This window comes from Lissotriton helveticus, chromosome 10 (assembly GCF_964261635.1).
Source record: "Lissotriton helveticus chromosome 10, aLisHel1.1, whole genome shotgun sequence".
Classification (NCBI taxonomy): Eukaryota; Metazoa; Chordata; class Amphibia; order Caudata; family Salamandridae; genus Lissotriton; species Lissotriton helveticus.
Genome location: NC_136071.1, coordinates 416065467 through 416089662, shown reverse-complemented (window position 1 = coordinate 416089662; position 24196 = coordinate 416065467). Strand labels below are relative to the sequence as shown.

General features: G+C 42.3%; 1 protein-coding gene across 4 annotated transcripts in view; it reads right to left on the bottom strand.

Moving 5' to 3' along the window:
* PDIA2 (protein disulfide isomerase family A member 2) overlaps window positions 1-18938 on the bottom strand; it is a 1068054-nt gene extending 1049116 nt beyond the window's left edge. For all 4 annotated transcript variants that reach the window (XM_078662895.1, XM_078662896.1, XM_078662898.1 and 1 more), the window contains exons 1-2: window positions 18643-18938; window positions 93-299 (exon numbers count right to left, since the gene is read on the bottom strand). In XM_078662895.1, coding sequence (XP_078519021.1) covers window positions 93-299; window positions 18643-18880 — 445 coding nt within the window. In that variant the 5' untranslated portion in view covers window positions 18881-18938. The remainder of the gene's footprint in view (window positions 1-92; window positions 300-18642) is intronic.
* Window positions 18939-24196: the final 5258 nt, after the last annotated feature.

The following is a 24196-nucleotide window of genomic DNA, read 5'->3' as shown; positions in this document are numbered from 1 at the left end:
CCCTCATCAGTGTGCTTGTGAGTGGAATGACTATAACTTACCCACACAAAAAAATTCCCACATGTTATAGCAATGCAAAGTCCCCTGCCTACCTGAATACTGAATGGGGTTGGTCCGGTTGCCACTCTTGAAGAAGAGCAGGGTTGGATATTCACTCACACCAAACTCGCTGCCCAGCTCTTGTTCCTCCGCTACATCAACTTTGGCCAGTCTCACGTCTGAGGACTCATTTTTCAGGATCTCTCCAGCCTTTGTGTACTCCAGGGCTAAGGCCTGGCAATGGCCACACCACGGTACGTCTAAAAAAAAAAGTTATATCGCTTAAGAGCCAAACTACACACAGGAACTTTTTGAGCCAAATGTTTTGTGGATGAACAGTAACTTTTTGTAATGGTGAAACACTTAGTGGACGTGGGGTTTCTGGCAGTGTGTTTCTGCTCACAGCAACATTGTGGTAGTTTTGTGTTAAGTATGCATTGTGCTTCAGATCTCTGCAATCATGTCAACTATTTTGTATTGAAGAGTTATAAAGAAAGTGAAGCGCATTGAGAATGGTGAACATTTTTGAGATGCTTGTCTTTGGTGGACAAAGTGTAAATTAGAATAATTTGTTTTAGTAACAATGGGAAAATAAATAAATACAGCATTTGGACAGATTTGGATGTGGCCAGAGCAACTGCCAGTGACTGAGATTAATACATGCATTCCATTCATCACTATGTTTTTGATGCCCTAATTGTGATGGGTATGTCCAGACGTGGGTTCTGTGATCTCTGTGCCACTTGATCCAAGTTATACCAATCTGAAGATCCCTATAAGGGCAAAAACGGTACTGGGTAGCTTGTGTTGTGGTACAGGGAGGACCTGGTCTGGCAGTGCGAGCTAGACTTTTCACTTGGCGCAGGGTCAAGACTGATTTGCATAAGGCTAGGTCAAAAGTGAGGTGCCATGGGGCAAAAAGTGATGGATTGGGATGTGGCCTGAGTGATTGCCAGTGGCTGAGTTTAATTTAAGTATTCTATCTATCACTATGTTTTTGTTGCCCTAATGATGACGGGTATGTCCAGACGTGGGTTTTGTGATCACTGTGCCACTGGATTTAAGCTATACCCATTTGAAGATCCCTAATCAGGGCAAAACCAATCCTGGGTTGCTTGTGTTGCGGTACAGGAAGGACCTGGTCTGGCAGTTTGAGCTAGACTGTTCCCATTGGAGCAGGGTCAAGACTGATTTGCCTAAGGCTGGCCCAAAGTGAGGTGGCATGGGGGCAAAAAGCGATGGTTTGGGATATAGCCAGAGTGATTGCCAGTGGTTGAAATTAATTTAGGTATTGTAGCCATCACTCTGTTTTTTGTAAAACAATGGCCGATGGCAAATGCCTGTAGAATTATGTGATTATATGGCTGCATTGTATGCTGCATAATTATGAAGCTATTACATGTGTCATATATTTTACAGGTTTCACAAAATACATGTTTATTGCTGAAATGGGTAAAAATAATACTGCCAAGAATGTGTTGCATAATTTAGATCTTGTTTATTATAAAATCAGGCTGCATCCATGTGTGAGTGGTTGTATGGGTGTGTGAATGGTTGTATGGGTGAATAAGTGGTTGTGTAAGTAGCTGACGCGCGAAAGGACAGTAACCTGGGAACACTGTTCCCAGGTTACTGTTCTTTCGCACTGGGGCAATTATGCACCTCACTGTCGGAAACTATCATCTCTCGAGCCAGCACTTCCTCCAACTTTACCCTGCTCGGAGACTTAAACCTCCATTGTGACGATCCCTCAGACAAAGCTGCAAGCGAGCTAGCATTCAACTTGACTTCTTACGACCTCCATCTGAAGAGCCCTCAAGCCACCCATGTAAAAAGACACCTATTAGATCCTATCTTCTCAAACATCACCACATTAAGAATTAGAGAGCCCCTACCTATCCCTTGGTCAGACCACTTTTTAGTCCCATTCACATGGCTAATCACCACTGAGACCCCCCAGGCACAGGTTCCACGTAATCCAGTACGACCTTGGTCCAAACTCCCCCTTGACGAATGGAGACATAAACTCGAGATCACCACTCCCACATACAATCCAGACCCTTTGGTAGCAGACGAGAAATTCACAACCTAGATAGAAAACTCACTCGACCTAGTATTGCCCAGGAAAATCCTTCCCAAAAAAAGCGGACCCTTCAAGTCCCCTTGGTTTACCCCAGAACTTTGTGACCTGAAACTACAATGCAAAAAGCTAGAGCGGTCATGTAGGAAACACTGGGCCACCAACAAAAAAACAGAATACAGAGCAGCCATTAGGTCCTATAAAGCCTCTCTAAAAACAACCCAGGCAGCCTTCTTCAAAGGGAAAATACAAACCTCCGCCAACTCATCAAGAGAAACATTCTGTATCGTCAAATAACTTTTGAAAACACTAGACCCACATCCTACCCCCGATCCCACAGGCCACAGATGCAACGAACTGGCAGAATTCTTCCTGATGAAAATTCAAAATATTCTAAAAACCCTCCTAACCTTTGATCAAATACCAGCACACACTCCCCAAGCTCTTCCAAATGTTACTCCCCACCGAGATTCCTTCTCCCCCTCACAGTGGAGATGTTCCACCCTATCCTAGAATCAATAAAAAGTGTCTCCCTGTTAGGTCCGGCTCCCCTTAATATCCTGAAGCTAGTGACACCCACCATTGCCCCTTCGATCACTAACTTAATCAATGCCTCTCTATCACATGGCACTGTCACCCCAATTGGAAAAAAGCCGCAGTAAGAGCGCTGTTAAAAAGATCCCCTGGAGATGGCCAACTACCGGCCCATTTCTCTACTACCAGGAATTGGCAAGGGGGCAGAAAAATTTGTCAACCTACAACTGTCCACCTTCCCTGGAGGCCAGTGGCCTTCTACGCTGCTCCCAGACTGGCTTCCTGCCTGGCCAGGGCATGGACACCGCCCTGGTGGTAGTTGTAGAAGAGGCAAGGAAAATCCTGGACTCAGGAGGCTCAGCTGCGGTGATCCTCCTGGACCTAAGTGCAGTCTTTGATACGGTTGATCACCGCATTTTGACCCACCGCCTCAGCAGTTTGGGAGTCACAGGGTCGGCCCTTGCATGGCTTAAATCATTCATAGGAAACAGAACCTATCAGGTCTCCGATTGCAACGTCTACTCCAGAGCATTCCCTCTCCAATGTGGGGTGCCACACGGCTCGTCCATGAGCCCTACACTTTTCAATGTGTACATGTCCCCATCGGAAGACATCGTTGCCCCCTTTGGCATTAAACTGATAACTTACGCAGACGACACTCAACTGGTCATCTCGCTAAACCAGCCGGATCACTCCCTTGAAAACAATGGTCCTGCCTCTCAGAAATCTTCAACTGGATGAATAACTCCCTTCTCAAACTCAACGGAGACAATACAGAGCTTCTGGTGCTGGGCAACAAAGCTACTTTCACCCCCAAATCCTTGTGGCCGGCATGCATGGGGCCAGCCCCCCTACCATAAACAGAAATCAAAAGTCTTGGTGTCTGGCTCGACCAGGATCTCACTTTCCAAACCCAAGCCAGGAAAACCGCCGGTGTCTGTTTTGGCCTGCTTCGCACTGCACGGAAAATCCTCCCCCTATTACCACCTCACTCCTAGAGACTTCTCATTCAGGGCCTCATCTTATCTCGACTGGACTATGGCAATGCCCTTTACTTAGGCGCACCGGAATCTGTCATAAACAAACTCCAACTCGTCCACAATTCGGCAGCCAGACTGCTCACAGGGACAAAGAAACGGTCCTCAGCCAAACCCGCCCTAAACTCCCTCCACTGGCTCCCCATCCGGGAGAGAATCAAATTTAAGTCTCTCTGCATAACGCACAAAACCCTTCAGGGCAAGGGCCCCCCATCTTAAGAGCCTTGATCACCCCCTACAAAGCCAACAGAGCGCTAAGATCTGACCACCTCTTCCTCGCAAACACTCACAGAATTAGGAAGGCTCGAATAGGAGGACGTTTATTCTCCTACAACGCCGCAAAGCTCTGGAACTCTCTCCCCCTCAACATTCGCAAATAAGCCAACCTACTGAAATTCCCAAAACTCCTGAAAACTTGCCTTTTTCCCTAGGCCACCCCTGCTCCTTAGCCAGTCCACAACTCAGCGCTGGGATGCCCCCGGGTAGCCACGCTCTTTACAAATCCAATTCCATTCCATTCCAGCTGTTTGGGTGAATAAGTGGGTGTGCGAGTAGTGGTATGAGTGAGTTAGTAACTGTGTGAGTGGCTGTATTGATGAGTGAGTGGATGTTTGAGTGGCTGTAAGAGTGAGTGAGTGAATATGTGAGTGGCTGTAAGAGTGAGTGAGTGACTGTTTGAATGGATGTTTGGTTAACTCAGAGGGTGTATGAGTGGCTATGTTGAAAAGGTAGTGTCTGTTTGATCAGCTGTATGCATGAGTTGATGGTTATTTCAATGTTTCTATGGATGTGTGAATGGGTATATAAGTGATTATGTGGATGTGTGAGTGGGTACATGCGTGATTGTATGGGTGAGTGAGTAGGGGTGTGAGAGGCTGTATGGGTGAATAAGTGGGTGTGTGAGTAGCTGTGGGGGTGAGTGAGTGACTATGTGAGGGACTGTAAGGGAGAGTGGCAGTGTGAGTAAGTGTATGGGTAAGTGACTGCTGTTTGAGTAAGTGAGTAGTTGTGTGAGTGGCTGTATGGATGGGCAACTGTATATACAAGTGGTTGTATGGATGAGTAAGTAACTGTATGAGTGAGTGTTTGTTTAACTGAGTGAGTAGTTGCATGGGTGTTTCTGTAGATGTGTGAATGGGTATATAAGTCATTGTGTGAGTGTGTGAATGGGGAATGAGTAGTTGTATGGGTGAGGGAGCAGGGGTGTGAGTGGCTGTATGGGTGAATAAGTGGGTGTGTGTGTAGCTGTAGGGGTGAGCGGCAGTGTGAAAGACTGTATGGGTTGTGAGTAGTTGTATGGGTAGGTGAGTGAGTGATGAGTGGTTTTATGAGGGTGTGGGTGGTTCTGTAGATGATGTCATCAGTGATGTCATCATCAGTGTAATTTGAGTGGTCATCCGTGATGTCACTAAACATTTCATGCGTGATGTAATACGTGAGGTCATAACCGGTGCATTGCGGGGCATACATTATAGTTAGCACAGTTTAGTATACCTGCTGAATTTCTTTGGTTTGTGCAAGTGAAATCTGAGGGTCCAGGGTACATGTGTCTCCTGGAGACAAACCACATCGGGCTGGATGTTACGAAGCTCAGCTGTCACACGATTCCTTTTACTCCAGCCGTTTAGACCAGAAATATTCCAAGTACAAATTGTAACCCCAGTTACTGCCATGTTAAGTGGGTGGACAATCTAAATATAACAACCATCTCATAATAGTGATAGCACCAAAGACCTAAATAATATATTTGCATTTGCCAATTTTCCATTTTATTCACTTTTCGCATTTTTTGATTAACTGTGGATTTTCCCCCTTTTTCCCCCCACCCTAGTGACCCATACCCCCCTAGCTGACCAAACCCTCCCCTCCCCCCCTCAAACACGGCTTTAGGACTGATAGTCCTGTAGATGGAGACTAGCGTATACCCCCTTGCAAACTCCCACAGCTCTAACTATAAACCGGAGTGCAATGGCATAATAATTTGACACAGTAATATAAGATATGACCAAAAAAAAAACACAGTATACCAGTGCACTGCTATACCTATGTAATCATAAACAATACTCTGTTGCAGCTACACAATACACCAGTTATCCCTTAGTCAATGGATTGTAGAACATTTTTAGCTGAGCCCTCAGTAGAAAAAAATGTGTACGTTCTTTATAAACTACTTTCAGTTTTGCCAGGTTCAGCAAAAAAGACTGTGCACATTTGCTTTGGAATTGAGGGATTAATTCACAAAGCTGCCATCTCGTTCTACAGTATATCTACAAAAATCAGGTTGAACAAAAGATTTAAAATTCCCTCTGGACCTTTTCTTATGGGGTCGGGCGAACTGAAAAACCTCTTCCCTTGCCAAAAACCTATTGAGTGAAATTAGGAAAGGCCTGGGTTTTTCTTTTGAAGAATCTGTATTAGGAAAGGTACGTACAAAGAATGGAAACCGATGTGCCCTTTCGACTTCACGTTCCCAATCCCATTTTGAAAGTTCCGGGAAAGCCTTTTTAAATAGTTCCACAATGAAGCGACGGGGATCTTGGCCTTCTTTTCCTTCCGGAATCTGCAAGATACGCAAATTGTTCCGGCTTGCCCGATTTTCTATATCAGCCAACTTCCAAGCTGAATCATCCCTCACTGCCTGAAGCAAAGCAATCACTGCTTTTTGTTGAACGAGGTCATCCTCTAATGTAGAGATCCTTGTCTCAACCTCGTTGACCCGGGCTACGACATCTGCTTGAGATTTTAACATTCTACGTACAGTATTCTGAAGTTTCCTACATATATTCTGTGTTTTTTGATTCTCCTCCTTTGTTTCTGTGCGAAAGGATAGGATTGACTGATAAATTAGGGAGAGAGAAATATCTTCTTCAGGGACTGTAGATATTACTGTCCGACCCGCACCTTCTATATTTGATCTGCCCTCCCTCAGCGTCAAATCCAACTTCCTACGGACGGTGTCAAGTTGATCGTTTTGGTCGACTAAGTCTGCATCATATAATTGAGGCCCAATCCCATTTACTGCCATACCTCCTACCGCCTCCATATTAAGCAAAGAAGGCACCAAATTATCTTCTTTGCCAGTCTCTTGCCCCAAAGATGCAGTAGCTAATATCTCCTCCCAAGGAGTATCTAACTCGTTTATCAATTGATGTGAGTTATGATCTGCTCCCTGTGTATTTAAGGTTGCAATTGAAGTTATAATTGTCGGAAGCATAGTTCCCTGTGTTTGTGTATCAGTGCCCTCATCTAGAGGTAGCGGAGGTAAGGACAGGGCGGGTTGTTGATGTTGCTGTTTGCCACGTCGTCTCTCTTTGTTAATAGAGAACATAACCAGAATAGCTGGAATCTTCTTTACTTCTTGCACAATTTTCCCTTCTTCAATACTTTCAGCAGTTTTCCCCTGCTCAACATTTACAGAAGGTTTTTCAAAAAGTCTGCCTTGCTCACCTCTGAACTGCCGGCCCCCCTGCCTGCTCCAGCTCCCCTGTTCTCCTCAACGGCTGTTACACCACCTGCAGCTCCCGGGTCCTGAGGAGGAGCCGGGTTCTCCCTCGTCCGCCCTTTAACGGCATATTGCTCGCTACTCACAATCCGCCAATCAATACTCCGCTCTGCAGTTAGGACCACGCTCACTTGCAAACCTAGTCGTTCTTGTAACCGCGTCCACCTGTGGCCGTTAGCGGGCGCCTCCAGTAATGAACTTTCTCCCAGCGTCTCTCCACCATCGCTACCAGGTCCCAGCAAGCCGCCGAGAATCTCACACCCAGCTTGCCGTCTCGGAACAGGGACCTCCACTAAGATCCGACAGCTGCAAAGGAGTAAAAAGGAGGAAGGATCACAGCGTCAGGAGCCGGACGCTGCCGGACGCCACCCCTCTCCGTCTCAGGTCCCGAGCAACTGAAAGCTCCCAGGTCACTGTAAGCTTAATCGGCAACTTTTTTACTGTTTCACTGTGAAACACCACAGTGGAGCAGCAACATTGTATGGACGAGAATCGCTAATGAGAGCAGCAAGGAACGCCGTCTTACACATCTGCAGTCGCAAGCGCCATCTTGCCTTTAAAAAAAAAACCTTCACTTTCACTTTCAATGCCGGATCAGGGATATTAAGTGATTTACCGGAATCATAGGATGTAGAGCATCGTTGCCAAGACTCAAACGCAGTTCCCCAGATTTGAGGTTGACCACCCTAGCCGTTAGGCTACATCCTCTCCCCAATAGTTCATTTCAACATATCCTACAATAGGGACAAATTATGTGATTAAACTCCTTAAGAGTTTCGGGTGAATGATTTATAATCTATTTTGCATACAAATCAAAATGTGTGAAATTAGGACTACGTCTGGACCTATAACTAAATTGGAACACATCTGTCCACATATTCTAGTAAACTTAACACCAGCTTCTTTGTTCCATTTTTTAAAAATACATCACCACTCTATTTATCATATATCCCTCTACCAGTATTTACACCAATTAACTATCCCATATAATTCACCTGAAAATAAGCTTTCGCTAGTTATTTTGAGAAGTTGGTGATATTTAACCAGTTCATGCAGAGCATGGAACAGTTCTGTCCTTAGCCACGGTGGTCCTGTGCTGAGGACGGAACTGTTCTGTCCTCCGGTCTTGATCAGGAAATCCCTCTGCTGTTTACACCAGAGGGATTTACATTTTTATTTTTCAGCCTTTGGAGCTGGGTGACAGCCTGAGGCATTATTTTTTTTTTCAGTGTAATGACATTCGGCATTGAAAGTGAAAGTGAATGCCGAATGTCTTTTTTTTTTTACATTTTTATTGTTATTGCAAGAGGATAATAAAACAAATACATTGTTAGCAACATTTTCCTTTACAGGTTATTAATACAGAGGAATTCATTAAGAAAGAAGAAAAAACAGAGTGAAATAACGAAATAAGAAACAGAAAAATAAATGCATATAGAAGTGGTCTCAGCAGCCTTTTGGAGTTAAATTATATTCAACTAATCAGATAACATTCCCCAAATTTTCTCTCTTTTTCTCAATGACCTAGGCCCTCTTAGCCTTGCTAATGCTACCTCCATTGTATGTATTTCATTCACTAAGGCCCACCAATCCATAACATGAGGAGGTTCTGAAGAAATCCGCGACCTAGTTATTATTAATCTTGCACACGCAAATAAAATAGAATTCAAATCTTTATGTGGACTATTTATTTCCTGCAAATCTATAGAATCAAATGAGCTGAAAAAGGCGGGAATATAATTTGTTTCTTAGAAAAAGCACATTCTATTCCCTTCAAAAACTCAGATAGCGCAGGACAGGAAAAGAGCATATGCCCTATATCGGCAGCCTCCAGATCGCATTTAGGACATCTTGTACGTTCATTTGATCGATTATCTAGTGCCCAACTGGAGATTCTTTGAGGAGTGTAGTATAATTGACAAATGGTTCTGTATAATTGTAGTCTTATATTAGAGGACTGAACCACCTGATTGATTTGGGCAAGAGATGCGGATATCTGATTAGGGGTTATGTTTAATCCCAATCTATTCGACCATTTAGATGCTAATTTGCCGCAGTCATCCGCCTTGCCCTGAATTAAATAACCGTAGCTTTCGCTAATAAGTGATTTACGGCCACATGCATCACTGTTTGTATTTGGGCTTCCTAAATTGCGAAAATTAAGGAATCGCAATTTAGAAATCGCAAATACCTATGCATTAAAAATTCGCATTTTCTTTTGCAATTTCTTATTTTTCCTTATTTGCGATTCCCAATTTTGCAAATCGCAAATAAGGAATCACTTTACATTGATTCCTATGGGCCTAGAGGTCCATAGGAATCAATGGGAAGTCATTCTCATTTTGCGATTCGCAATTCAAGAATCGCAAAATGAGAATGCAATTTCTAGGGTGCATGGGGGTCCAAAGGACCCCCCCCTGCACCCCTGAAATGTAACATACAGTGAATTTTTCACACATACATGCCCAAGGGCATGTGTGAGTGTAAAATGAAAGTGTTAAAAATGCACTTTTGTGCATTTTTGAAACTTTTCTAAAATTACCATGAAGGTTGACTTCATGTTAATTTAACGCTTCTAATTTGCGAAATCGCAATTTTTTTAAGATGATGCATTGCGTTTAAGAAATCGCAAAATTGAGATTTCTTAAACGCAATTGCAATTTAAGAAATCGCACCTAAATTGCAAATGCTTAAATTGCGAAAAAGCCAAAAAGGTTAATGCATACCAAAACAATTAATTGCATTCGCAAACGGCCGAATTTTGCGATTCGCACCGTTTGCGAATGCAATTCAGTTTGATGCATGTGGGCATAAGTCCGATCAGAATAAAGACATTTTAGAGTATCCGAATAGCAAATTTCTTTAATTTTCATTTTCCGGACAAAAAAATCCTGAATTTGCATATACTTAAAATGCATACCATCATTCAATTTATACAAAGATTTAAGTAATGTAAATCCTAATAATCCGTCAGAACCATAAAGGTCCCCCAAGGTGTTAATACTGCAGCTAGACCATAGAATCCCTGCACCATCTGAGAAAATTCCGAGAAGTCCTGGATTCCCTATAGTTGTAATTCTGCATTAAAAAAAGAAATTTTGTCAAAAATCATGATCTGATTCCAAATTTGTGTTATATGTCTAGCAGTCTTAAATTTAACTCGTTTAAAGTAGTTTGGATCATTAACTCGTGCCAAAAATTGTTTACATCAGGTCCTAACATAAACTGATGAAAAAATAATGAATTTTCATTTTTAAGCAGACTGCGGATCCGACCAAAAGAAGTTGCAAAAAAATATAATCTGAAATCGGGGAAAGTTAAACCCCCTTTTTCAATTGGGACTTTCAGTAGCTGGATTGATCTGCGAGATTTTTTGTACCCCTAAACTTAGCTGCTACAGATTCCATCGAGTTTTAAAAAAAAAAGATTGTTGAGGCGCAGTGGAATTGATCTAAATAAATAAAGAAATGTCGGTACAATTTTCATGTTAATTAAATTAATGCATCCTACCAGACTGAGTGGTATCTTATGCCATTTTTTAAATGATAAAGTTACTTCCTTCAATAGTGAGTCATAATTAAGTGCTATTATTTCGTCAATCTTTGCCGAAATTTTAACTCCCAGATACACATCATTTGAACACAAACCTTGTACCGGAACCGATGGGTTATAATTGACGATGACCTGAGTTTTTTTTATGTTTAATTTATACCCCGAAATATCCCCAAATCTTTTCGCTTCCTTTATTATCCCCAGAATAGCCTTAACTATGGCGGTAGTAAATATCGCGATATCATCCGCGTACGCGGTTATTTTTAAACTATTCCCCGCATGTGGGAAAGGGATGATATCACCTTGTAGAAGAAGTGAGTTTAAAAATGGTTCCATAGAAAGGGCGAACAGCAAGGGTGACAAAGGGCACCCTTACCTAATTCCTCTTTCTATCGGAAAGTTAGAAGAGTTCATTCCTGCATAACTAATCTTAGCCATTGGCTGATCATACAATGACCGAATCCAGCCAAGATATTGACCCTGAATGCCAAAAGCCTTAAGGACAGCCCATAAATAATCCACCCCACTCGGTCAAATGCTTTTTCAGCATCTAGCATGACCATTCTGAGTGGGGTGGGTTCAATTGACGCTACATCAAAAGCCGTAATAGCCATATTAATATGGGCAGTAGTATCTCTCCCCATGACGAATCCATGCTGTTGTATATTGACCAGCTCAGACATAAGGAGTGCTAGTCGATTCGCCAAGATTTTAGCAAAGCCCTTAGCATCAGCGTTGATCAATGAAATTGGTCTATATGACCTACATTCGTCCGCAGGGTTTTGTTTTTTGAGAAAAAATACAATTTTAGCAATTTTGCAGGAAGAAGGGGCCTTCCCGGTTTCGCCAATTGAATCTACTTCTAGCCTAAAAAGAGGAAGTAATTCCTGAATACAAGTCTTATAGAGTTCAATAGGGAGTAGATCTTCGCCGGCTGCCTTGCCTGAGGGGAGAGATGAGAGTGCAGATGTTATCTCAGCAGAAGTAATCTTTGTATTTAATTGTCTGACCCCTTCTGTATCTCGTCGGTCATTAAAATGAGTATTGAGATGTGATAATATGTTATCGTTGGTGGGAGAATTTTCTGGAGTGTATAGCTTGCGGTAGTATTTGGCAAATTGATCCAGTATCTGATCTGGCTGGTTATAAGTGACCATATCGATACCTTTAATTGTTTTAATAGTGATTCTGGCCTCCTTATCGGCAACTTTGTAGGCTAACACTTTCCCAATTCTGTCGCCACTTTCGTACAGTGACAGGTGGTACTTATGAAGTCTCATACTATACTTCTCCCTCAGAATCTTTTTAGTATCTGACTGTAATTTCACTAGTTCGAGTCTTAGCTCCTCATTATTAGATTTTCCTTGCTCGAGGGCCGCCGCTAACTGCTGTTCCAAAGACAGAATATTGGAAGTCATACATTTTGTCTCATTCCGATCCTCAGAGTTCTTTTTAAAAACATATTGTTGGGCGAAGCCCCTTATGCTTGATTTACAAGCATCCCATACAGATATTACTGCTGCAGAGTTCAGATTGATCTCTATGAATTCAGTAATATGCCCTTTAAGTTGTGAAATAAATATTGAATCTGAAAAAAGATATCTAGGAAACGTAAATTGCAGAGCCCCTTGTTTCCTGATATAAATATTAAATTCCACAATTAGGATTATGATCGGATGTTACTCTTGGGCATAGCTCTATACTACAACTTTCCAAAATTCTGTCTGTGGCCCATACCATATCAACCTGAGAGCATAATTTGTGAGGTGCTGAATAATAAGTAAACCCTGCTAGTTTAGAATGTATAGTGCGCCACACATCCTTCAAGTTATGCAGCCGGCTTAGTTCTAATATAGCAGCCCTGACTTTACACATCCGTTGTGAAGCGCCTTGTCTTTTAGAATCTATCGCATAGTTCATGACACAATTGAAATCGCCAATAATCAATAGTTCTCCCTCCCAATCTAACAATTCAATATTTAGCCGATCATACATTGTTGGTTCATCAATATTAGGCCCGTAAACCGCACAGAATACATATTTACAATGTTCAAATTGCGCTTGAGCTATCACCCATCTTCCCCTTGTATCAGCAGCTGTTCTAATAATTTCAATCATGAAATGTTTCTGTTTCAAAATTGCCACCCCCCTGATAGAAGCACTCAGAGTAGAACAAACAACAATCTCTTACCCCAATCGACCCAAAAGTTTTCTATCTTGAAACCCAATATGAGTTTCTGAAATCATAGCCAAATGCAGTTTGTACATGTTCAGTTCTTCCTGAACCAGTCTCCTCTTATGCTTGCTGTTGAGACTAGCTACATTCCATACTAAACATCCAACCATAGACATATTTTAAAATTAAATGATTAGCCTTCCTCTGCATTATTAAACCTCTCAAAAAGAATGCTTTACTTTGTTTCCATTGACCTCTTCTACCTCTTGCAATAACATTTTTCACCCTTCTTACCCCCCCCACCCTTCACCCCAGATTCACCCCCCCACCCTCTAGTCCCTGCAGGGAGAACACCCCTCTATACCCTGCTGCCGTTGGCATGGCAGCACTGCGAAGTAGCAGTCGGGAGGCATCGACGACAACCACTACCAAAAAGAAAAGGAAGAGACTCATAACTACATATAAAAGAGAGAGCAAAGATTATATCTACATCCAATAATAAGTACTCCTTATGTAAGCATTTCAAAATATATATAAAGCTACCGAATACCCAGCACCTAATTCAGATACTGAGTTTAGCTAGTGCTTGCTCTGCTTCTTTTACGTCAGAAAAAAATACACCTGGTCATTCTTAATCACCTTAAGACGAGCTGGTTCTTGCAAGTATACAGCGCAACCAATGGTCTTGAAAGAATCAATTATCTGAGGAAGCTTTCATCGCCTATCCATTGTACTTTTGCTCAAATCTGAGCGCACAACAAAGGTTACGCTATCTACAGTGACAGGAGTATTGGGCCTAGCTTTTAGTGACACAGCTTGCCTCAGAAGAAAATTACCAAAATCTATCAAAAGAGGGCGTGGAAGCTTGCTTTCTCTATTCCTCTGAACAAGAGGTAGTCTATGTACACGTTGTAATTGCGAGTCCCAGTCTCAATCAGAAAGATCTAAGAAGGCTTTCTGGAACAGCTTAACCACATAGGCTCTGGGGTCTGCGCCTTCCGACCCCTCAGGAATCCCAAAGAGTCTGAGGTTTTGCCTTCTCGTGCGATTCTCCATGTCCTCCAGTTTAGTTTCCAGGCTAGTTATACGTTCTGCATGTAGATGGGTCAAGGATTCAGTTAGTGTAGCTCCTTCTTCCACCTCGACTACTCTCTGCTTTAATTCCTCTATTTCCTGCGTCACCCCGCCTAGTTTGCTGGATAGCTCTAAAGATGAGTTCTGCAATTTAGTATTATCCTCTCTCAGCTGCAGAAAATGATGTTGCCCTTCTTGCCGTTGGTCCATGAGAGTCTTCAAAATTATATCTACAGAAGAGGCAGGATGGTCAAACCCCAATGCTTCTTCAGAAGCAGGTGACTCACTGATGCACATAGAGGCTAGAATCGGAGCAGTGACAGTGGCAGTGGCAGTAGTTGTAGTAGTAATAGTAGCTGTGGACATGGCAGTAGCTGTGACTACGTTTTGCACAGTGGCTGCGTTACTGCAAGATGATTCCCCCATTTGATCCCCCTCAACAAGAACAAGAATTGGGGAACTCAGACTCTCCAACCTCAAAGAAGAATTCGCACCATCTCTTAAATTAGTATTGTCCACCGGGCTAACACCTGATAACCTCAGAGCGATATTCTTAACACCGCCCCTCGCTTGAATCCATTTTCGTAAAAGGGCTTTCATCTCTTTTCAGCTTTTTACGAAGATTGGCTGGAGAGGGGCCCAAATTAGAAGAGTTGCCACTGCCTTTTTTAAGTTTGGATTTAGCTTTAATTTTGCTTTTTTTAAGACCAAGAGATTTAACAGTGCCTGTTCCAGTCTTAGCACTGCATGCCTCCCCCCTTCATCAGGGATTTCCTCATACTCTGCACTCGATCTCTCTTCTACCTCATCTGCCCCTTCAGAGAGTAAACCACCAGTGTCTGAAATGTCAATTGTCTCAGCAATCTGTTCCTTCCCAGGGTTAGCTGGTCTTGCCGGCACAGGAGGCTCGTTTACTATATCTATAGGTGTATCAGCTTTATCGGCTGCATCAGGTGAATCATGGTTTATGAAATTCAAATACGAGTCCGTGCAGCCCTCAGTTTTGTCCTCAGTAATTGAACCGGTTTGATTTAGTACTTCTAAATCCATATCATGTTTGTCAGCATCTTCCACCAAATTGACATTCTCCATATCTTCTCTGATAGGCTAAGTAGGAATGATTGCATTTACGCCTCTATCGCTAGCACTGACACAGCCAGGCGCACTTACAATTTCTTTAGCTTTGATATTTACAAGATCAGCCGGGGTAGACACAGTATTGCCAGAGCTCCCTTTGTTAGGAACATTGTTGCAGCCGTTTTTCCTTATATCCGCACTTGTATTCGCGCTGGTGTTCAAGTCTGCTACGGAGTTAGCTGCACACAGCGGGGGTCGGATCAGCTGTTTACCCGCTACCACTGCGTCGGCAGTCCACAATACCTAAACCCCCACAAAGGTTTCGACTAAATTGCCAGATATTACCTTCGGTGCTGGCGTCGGAGATTCTGCTTTAACAACTCTCCCTGTGCGAGCTGCTCTGGTATTTCGTTTTAGAGCCATTGTCTGCTTCAGCGTCAGTCCGTTTTTTGTATCCTTTCCCGCGATTCAATGCTTGGTGCAGCAGCGAGCAACGTGAGGCCCGCCCACCGAGACCAATGGCTGAGAAGTGGCCAGACGCTCGGCACAGCCAGCCACAGCTGGTAGCACCCACCGAAAAAATGGAACATCCGGCAGCAACCAAGAGCTCACGGGCAGGACATCAACAAGAAAATATGCAGCAAGCCAAGGTACGCCAAAGTCCTTCTCTTTTTTTTTTCTTTTAATTGCATACGCTCTGTAAGTCACAAAAGGAACGCTCTCTCATAGCCCCTCATGGCAGGGAGTCGGGAGCCTCCGTATGCTGCTTCCTCCGCGATACAGCGTCAGTCCGCCATCTTGATCCTCCCCCCGTTTGCGTGAATGTCGAATGTCATTACAATGAAAAAAAAAATACCTCAGGCTGTCACCCAGCTCCAAAGGTTGAACAATAAAAATGGAAATCCCTCTGGTGTAAACAGCAGAGGGATTTCCTGATCAAGAGTGGAGGACAGAACAGTTCCGTCCTCAGCACAGGACCACCGTGGCTAAGGACATAACTGTTCCATGCTCTGCATGAACTGGTTAAATATCACCAACTTCTTAGAATAACTTGCGAAATTTTATTTTCAGGTGAGTTATATGGGATCGTTAATTGGTGTCAATACTGGCAGAGGGGATATATGATAAATAGAGTTGAGATGCATTTTTAAAAAATGAAACAGAGAACCTGGTGTTAAGTTTACTAGAATATGCGGACAGATGTGTCCCAATTTAGTGATATGTCCAGACGTAGTCCTAATTTCACACATTTTGATTTGTATACAAAATAGTTTATATATCATTCACCTGAAACTCTTAAGAGTTTAATCACATAATTTGTCCTGATTGTAGGAAATGTTGGAATGAACTATTGGGGAGAGGATGTAGCCTAACGGCTAGTGTGGTCAACCTCAAAGATGGGGAACTGCGTTTGAGTCTTGGCAACGATGCTCAACATCCTGTGATTCAAGCAAATGACTTAATATCCCTGGTCCTAACAAAAATGAATGTGTCTTATGTACCACAACTGGTGCTCATTTAAAGCATTCTGATACTGGATACCTTTGCGTCAAGTTTGTGCTATATAAAACTCAGGAAAAAAAACTTTTGGTGATTCACGGCATATGGTTGGGGCTGTTCAAAGTTGGTAATCTTTTTGCGAAACAATTTTTACTTTTTCAGCTTTCAGTTTAACAGGGGTATTATTTTTAATCATGTTGCTTGGTTCTGGGAGTCTTTCTAAATAAGTTTATTGATGTAAAGGAAAAATAAAATGTTATTGTAATGCTTGTTACTAGATAACTTAAGGCCATATTTATCAGTCAGTTGTATTGCTCTTACACCACCAAAAGGGCGCAAGAGCGAAGCAACTCATAAATTAGATTTATCTAGCCACATAGGACTCTATGGGGCTTGATAGATCAAGAGTAACGCCGCGCAAATCGCTGCGTTGTGTTACTCTGACCCAGGGAGGCATTCCATGGGTGGTGCATGGGTGTTCCCAAGCAACGCCCATGGATTTGGAGCATTCCCACTTCAACCATTACTTGTAGACCTGGAAATGCGGCAACATACAATGCATCACCAGGGGAGACTTAACGAGGTGAAATCTCTATAATTCTCCTCTTTTTTCCTCTTTCTATGTGTACTCCATTCTGCAGCACACATAGAAAGAGGGAAAAGGATGGTTTTTGTGCAGGAAGGTGCCCTTTCCTTCACAAAAGCAATCCTGTTTACAACACAGGAACCAATGTAACATGGTGCAAGGGTACATGAATTGGTGCTAGGCTGCACTTTGCATGCCAACACTGAGAAATTACAGGAATGCAACGTATTATGTAAAAAACTGCACATTCCTGCCCTTTTCCTATCACGCAGTGAAGCAAGGTAGCTTGCTGTGTTCAGTGACATCTAGATAAATATGCCCCTCAGTGTGCAACTCAGGAAATTGGAACATGCTTCGTTTTTCAGAATCGAATGGACTCAATGTTGAAAGTCAACGAAATGGAATTTCTGTAGAACATGGCAATATTACCTGATCAATGAAATGATAAATTGCAATTATAGAGACAGGTTTATCTTGATTTCCTTACACATATATGTACAATAAGTGTTTTCTTTTAATAACTAGTGTAAAGTATACGCTTCACACAACTGTCTTCTTCACTCAGTTAAAAATCAAATTTAAAATAAGGGCTCTGCTCCTCTGGAATCCTACACTTATCAGTAACACAGTTGGTCCCTCAATGCAATTTGAGCATTATTGGGTGGATTAATTAGTGCACCTGATAAAAATTGACATTGAGGTGCTCAGTATTAATTGTGTGTGATAATTATCACTAGGTTTTGACAACTGACGTGGATTTTGGGTCTATCGCTCAAAAATCTCCAAGTTAGCTTATTTCCCCATGATAAATATCACCAGGTTGGACCTGCTATAACGTATTCGGGGGATTTTTTTTAACACAAAACTAATAATTCTGAAATGTCGGGGCTTGTCGTGGCTTCGTAGATATGGGTCTGGACTCAACTCTAACGCAGGGACATAAAAAGTGACTTACCTGCGGTGCAGGGGTTTGTCAATGAGCCTGTTACTACATCTGGGCCAGGGTTTCTAATTTTGGAACTTCAGCTTGGAAATGGAAGCTCCTCCTGTAAAATTGTGCGTTGTCGCTTTTCTGAAACCTAGCAGTCAGAGGACCCAATATCAGAAAAAGGCAGGCCACAGCCGATGTACTCAATGGTGTTTGCCTATGCATTAGCTTATCATTCGTACTCCTTGGATTCGCGCCACCACAACCTCTTTACAAGGCACATTCATTGTTCTGAGATCTCATTCAGCTGTGAATGCCAAGCAAGGTCACTCCGGCTACCTGTGGCTTATCGGGCTGCCAGGCAGCTCATTTTACGAAAGATACTGCAACATGCTTATTAGTTGAACACAAGTTAAAAGTAGGAATCCAGATTTTCTTTTTTTTATAACACGCGTATTTAAACTGAAAGTTTTACACAGTTAACCGTCGTCGGTTTCCATCACATTTCTGTCATCTCTGTTGTCTTAAGTAAGAATTTTTAGAGAGATATTACTTACGAAACTTCACAAGAAGGAACTTGTGTTCTTGTAAGGCTCTGTCGAAGTTGCGCCTGTTGAGGACCAAGACCTCTCCTTCTTCCAATAGCTCGTCAGCCGGCCCCTTCTTCACTTTCACTTCACTCGAGTCCAGTTTTTGATCTCCAACTGCTTTGTCTTGTACTTCGACCTCTGGGACTTGTGCCTGGGAGGCCCTGATTAAAGCCAGATTCAAAACAAGTAGGAAGAAGCAGCGCATGGCCAGGGACGTGCGTGTTGTGTTAGCAGAGCTGCTGGGAGAGGAACTCAACTGGAGCCTAGCTGGGAGCAGAAAGGAGGGGAGGTAGACTGAGGGCCACAGATAAAAAAAAAGGCTCGGTCAATGTGGCGCCTGGTGCTGCGGGGCTCGTGTTACTTTTCTATTGGTCTCTGAGGTAGAGAATCGTACCTGTAGGAAGTGACGAGCATTTTCCAATGATGCTGCCTACGCCCTAAATGTGTACTCTTCAACAGCAGATTTGCTTGGCATACTTTCCAGTAGTGGGGTCTCCTCGTTTTCTTGTGCTAACTAGAAACGACCTGCATTTTGGAGGCGATCACTATTTTTTTTGTTTGTTAATTTAACACTTAAGTGATAGGCGGCCATCCGTCTCCTTATCTGTTGACTTCTCTGACGGTTCAGATGTCACATACCCTTTCGGATAGATCTGGAATACACATTCCCACTTCTAGTGAGTTCTGGCATAAGCTGTTGCAGGAACTAGAGTAAACTTTCCTTTCTATACACATAAGTCCTCTGTTCTACAAATGATTACCTCGGATCCTTTCCGGATCCACGCTCCCACACCAGCCTGTCCTACTGCACCATCTAATTGAATACCTCATTGCTAAATCACATTTGTCGCATTTTCACAAGTCACCATCTTTCAAAGCGTACTTCTGCAAATTCTTTAAGCACCAGCTCCGCACCTTCACTTGTCACTGTTCCCTGGACTGTACCATGTGTTCCATTCACGACGTTTCAACAATTGAAAAGTGGAGCCACCACAGAGTTCAAAGGGTCTGGATAATCCATGTCCTTATTTTAAGTCTTTTTTTGTCCAAGGGATTCCTAGAAGGGACAAACAACTGCAAGGCACCTTAATATGCTGTGTGAAAAGAAACAGACAGGAATGTGCTGTACTTAACATTGTACAGAGAATTCCTGTATTTTCCCAGCACTTGCACACAATGGTTCAGGAGATAAGTGTTGTAAGCAGGATTGTCTTTCTGCAGAAAGGGGCACCTTGCTACACAGAAGCTGTCCTAAGCAGCATTTTCCTCTCTCTACGTGTGCTACGTAATGGAGAACACATAAAAAGAGGAAACAACGAGGAGAAATAAAGATATCTATCCTCTTTGCAGCTCTGGTGAGGAGGCGTACAGTTCTGATGCATTCCTAGGTTCATCACACTTGGTAAACCTGGGAATTCATTAAAATACATGTGTGGAAACACCCACCTTCCATCCATGTATTTCCCTCACCACACAGTGTGACACGAGGCAGCGACTTTCTCTGACTTGTGTTACACTAGGGGCCATATTTATTATAGGTTTAGCATCACCCTGCACCTCGCAAGGGGATGCAGGGTAGCGCAAAACCTACAATGAGAGTTATCAATCTTTACAAGGCCACCCTGCGTGGCACTGCATGGCTGGTAAATCGAGGGTTACGTTCATCCCTGTTCATCATTGCTTTCAAAGCACTAGCTTGATATTTACCACATGGAATGATATTTTACAATCGGCCTACTGTTGTGAAAACACTAAGAATTATAAGAATTGCATTGGCCTGCACCACATATGAATTATTGAAATATACATTTCATTTCATTTACTGGGCATTTTTTAACAAAGACAATTCATGTGCTTTGAATATTTTTATATCCTAATTCATCCACGAATCCAATAAGCCCACTTTTCATATTTTGGTATTCTGATCCTTTGGAAAAGTTAGTAGGACTACCTTACTAAAAATGACAGCCAGTCCCTGCGCTCAAACCCCCTCTCCCCCGCTGCCCAAAGCTTGGCACGGGAGGAGTGCTGGGCACCAGCAGGGATTGGGCCCATGCTCTGACCTGTGGCCATGCCCTCACCACACATGACCATATGCTGTGTGTGGCATTAGGATGCCTGCCAGTGAGGGGCTGGATGCAGGGCCTGGTTACAGGCCAGGACCTGCAACAAACCCCATGCAATGCATAGCCAAAGGCATGATCAAACAAATCCCTGACCGGGAATCTTTGCATGGCCTGACAGGATGGGACGTTAATGTGCTTATCTCATCTTCTGAATCTGAAGAAGATAACATCTGCTGGTGCTCCCATAAATAGTCCTAATAAAACTTTAAGAAGGATATACTGGAAGTATTTCAAAGATACTACCAGAATCTATATCAGAACGACATTATCCACAGTAATGAAGATATTAAAAAGTTTCTCAATGACTTTCTAACCTGCCCCGACAGTATGCTAGATAATATCACTAGAAACGATCTGGAGAAAGAGATAACATTTGCAGAACTAGAACTCGCACTTTCAGAATTAGCCTCAGGAAAAGCGGCAGGCCCCGATAAGATCCCGCTGGAGCTATATCAAATTCTAAGCAAAAATATACTACCACTGCTCTTAGATCTCTTTCTCGGGATACAATGGAGCGGGAAATACACTTGAATCCTGGAAAGACACTAATATTATCATTTTTGCAAAAAAGGGAAAACCTACCAACTCCACCTCATCATACCGTCCAATATCACTGATTAACTCAGATTCAAAAATATATGCTAAGGTATTAGCCAATCGGTTAAGGGGTGTCATTTCGCATCTGGTCAGTCCGTGGCAGCATGGTTTCATCCCTGGGAAGGGCACTACCGATCATACATGCAGAGCAATCTAATTGTTTGATATTATGTCAGCTACGGGCGGCCGGATGTCAATGATTCTTCTTGACGCCGAGAAGGCATTCGATCGGGTGTCATGGGAATTTATGTGGACCATTTTAGAACATTATAATTTTGGGCACTTATTTATTAAATCAATCAAAGCAATGTACACTGATCCTAAAGCCAAACTGCAAATTATGGGGTGCGAATCGGGTAGCATTAACATCTCAAGAGGCACGTGGCAGGGATGCCCGTGCTCCCCGATTTTGTTCGCCCTCTATATCAATCCTTTGATATTAAAAATTCTTGCCAACACCAGAATCCAACCAGTGGTGACAGGTGTATTCGAAACTAAAGTGTTAGCCTATGCTGACGACATCGCCATCCTAACACCAGATCCTGATGTGGCTATAACTGAGATAGAGGAAATCGCATATCAATTTGGGTCCCACTCAGGCTACTCTCTAAATAAAAGTAAAACGGTCATACTAAGTACAGGAAACACACATTGTATTGATCTCAGAAGGACAGAGAAAGTGACACATTTAGGGATTATTATATCTGCTGAAACTCAAGATACCATCAAACTTAATTACGAACCCCTCATCAACTCAATCAAACAGGACCTAACAAGAGTAAACAGTCTCCATCTTTCTATTATAGGGAGGGGGAACTATATCAAAATGACTATCTTTCCTAAGATATTGTACTTATTCCGAGCGATACCCTTACTAGTCGAAGACAATTTTATCAAAATCCTTGACTCCCAGATCTCTAAATTTGTCTGGCAATATGGTAAGATAAGGAGATCCTTAAAATTCCTGTCCCTGCCACCTGATAGAGGGGGGCTTGGAATACCTCAATTATTGCTATACTTTTGGGCAGCCCACATACAACAATTCGCTCCCATGGTAAATCCACTACGTAACGACGAAGCGGTATGCATTCCATCAATATACGAACTAGCCCTAGGCTCCAAAGCTAGAGTATTATTTCTAAGACAGACCGAGCCCAACTATTATAAGAAAGTAAAGTTTAAAATTATCACAGGGGCATGGAAAGTGTGGTCTAAAATCGTAAAACATATGCAAATCCCAAAATTAACTCGATATACACCACTCTGGCATTCGTCTATACTTTCACAAAATATAAACGACAGGACTTCCGCTAATTGGGAGAGACGGGGAATCATATCTCTTTTTGACCTACTAGGTATAGACAAGAAGATTAGTTTTAGTACCCTTCAAACACAGTTCAACATACCGGGAATCGATTATTTTCAATTCTACCAAATAAGATCAAGTATAATACCTATGCTACCCACTATAAGCTGGAATAGAATACCCTTAATTGAAGATATCCATAGGCTCTCAACCAGAATTGGTTTACTCTATACCACTCTTCTTGAAAAATCACCAGATGATATGGAACATACCGAAGTGGCATGGGCAACTAGACTTGATAACCCTGACATAGACATAGATACATTTTTGGCAATGGGTTCCCAACTGTTACTTTCCACCAGTTTAAGAGCACAACTCTACAAAACAATATACAATCTCTATTATACCCCTGCAAAACTGCATGCATGGGGGAAAAGAAGTAATGATCGTTGTCCTAGATGTAAACGGGGACCAGCAACACTTTTGCATATGTTCTATGACAGTGATAAGCTGACATTACTGAAAAAAATGATTTGGGAATTCTGAGAGGAGGTTTTCGGGCGTGAACTGCCCGAGTCACCTACTATTTGTATGTTAGGGTACGATTGCACGCTAAATCTGAACCAGAATGAGGAAGCGATTCTTTTCATTGGAGCCGCTGTATATCGTATCATACTGGCCGCAAGATGGAAGGAGGACGACTCTCCAAGCTTCCAAATGTGGCTAACCCGATTCCTTGGCGTATACAATCATGAGACAGCAATCTATGCCACCAGGGGGGTCAAGTCGAAACAACGAGGGGAAAAGATCTGGTTCCCCATTATAGCCTGGAGTGTTTCAGCCACCTCTAATTGAATATCTAAGATTCTTGATTTTGTATCAAACTATGATCCCCAAACTAAGTTTTGTCTTAGTATGAATGTATTATGTTGTGTTTGAATTTATCTTTCATCTCATTTATCATATGTATACTTATTTTTTATTTCTTTTTCTGTTGTTTATATTTTTTGTGACAAGTATATACTCAATTGTAATGGAGTCGTTATCAAAAAAATAATTAAAAAAAAAAAAAAAAAAAAAAGGAAGGATGGTGGCTGGGCTCAGAGGTAGATGTATAGGGGCCGATTCACAGAACTAACTTAAGACAAAATCCTAAACTTACTACTTTTGGTAAGACAGACTTAAGACAAACTTAAGACAAAATCCTAACTTCTGTGAATACCAAAAGAAGTAAGTTTAGGATTTTGTCTTAAGTTAGTTCTGTGAATCGGGCCCATAGACATTAACTTGCCTTTCCCAGAAGACAAAAGGAGGGGGTACTTCCTAGAATAAAGTTTGTCATTGTTTTCAGCACATGAGAACTCTTTCATGAGTGTGTGTATTTAGTATTTTCGTGTTTTTCATATGGATGTGATGTATTTTTTGATGTTTTATTTCAATTTATCCTGTTAGTGTTATATTTAATTGAGTGTTTTAGAGTCATTTTTACTTT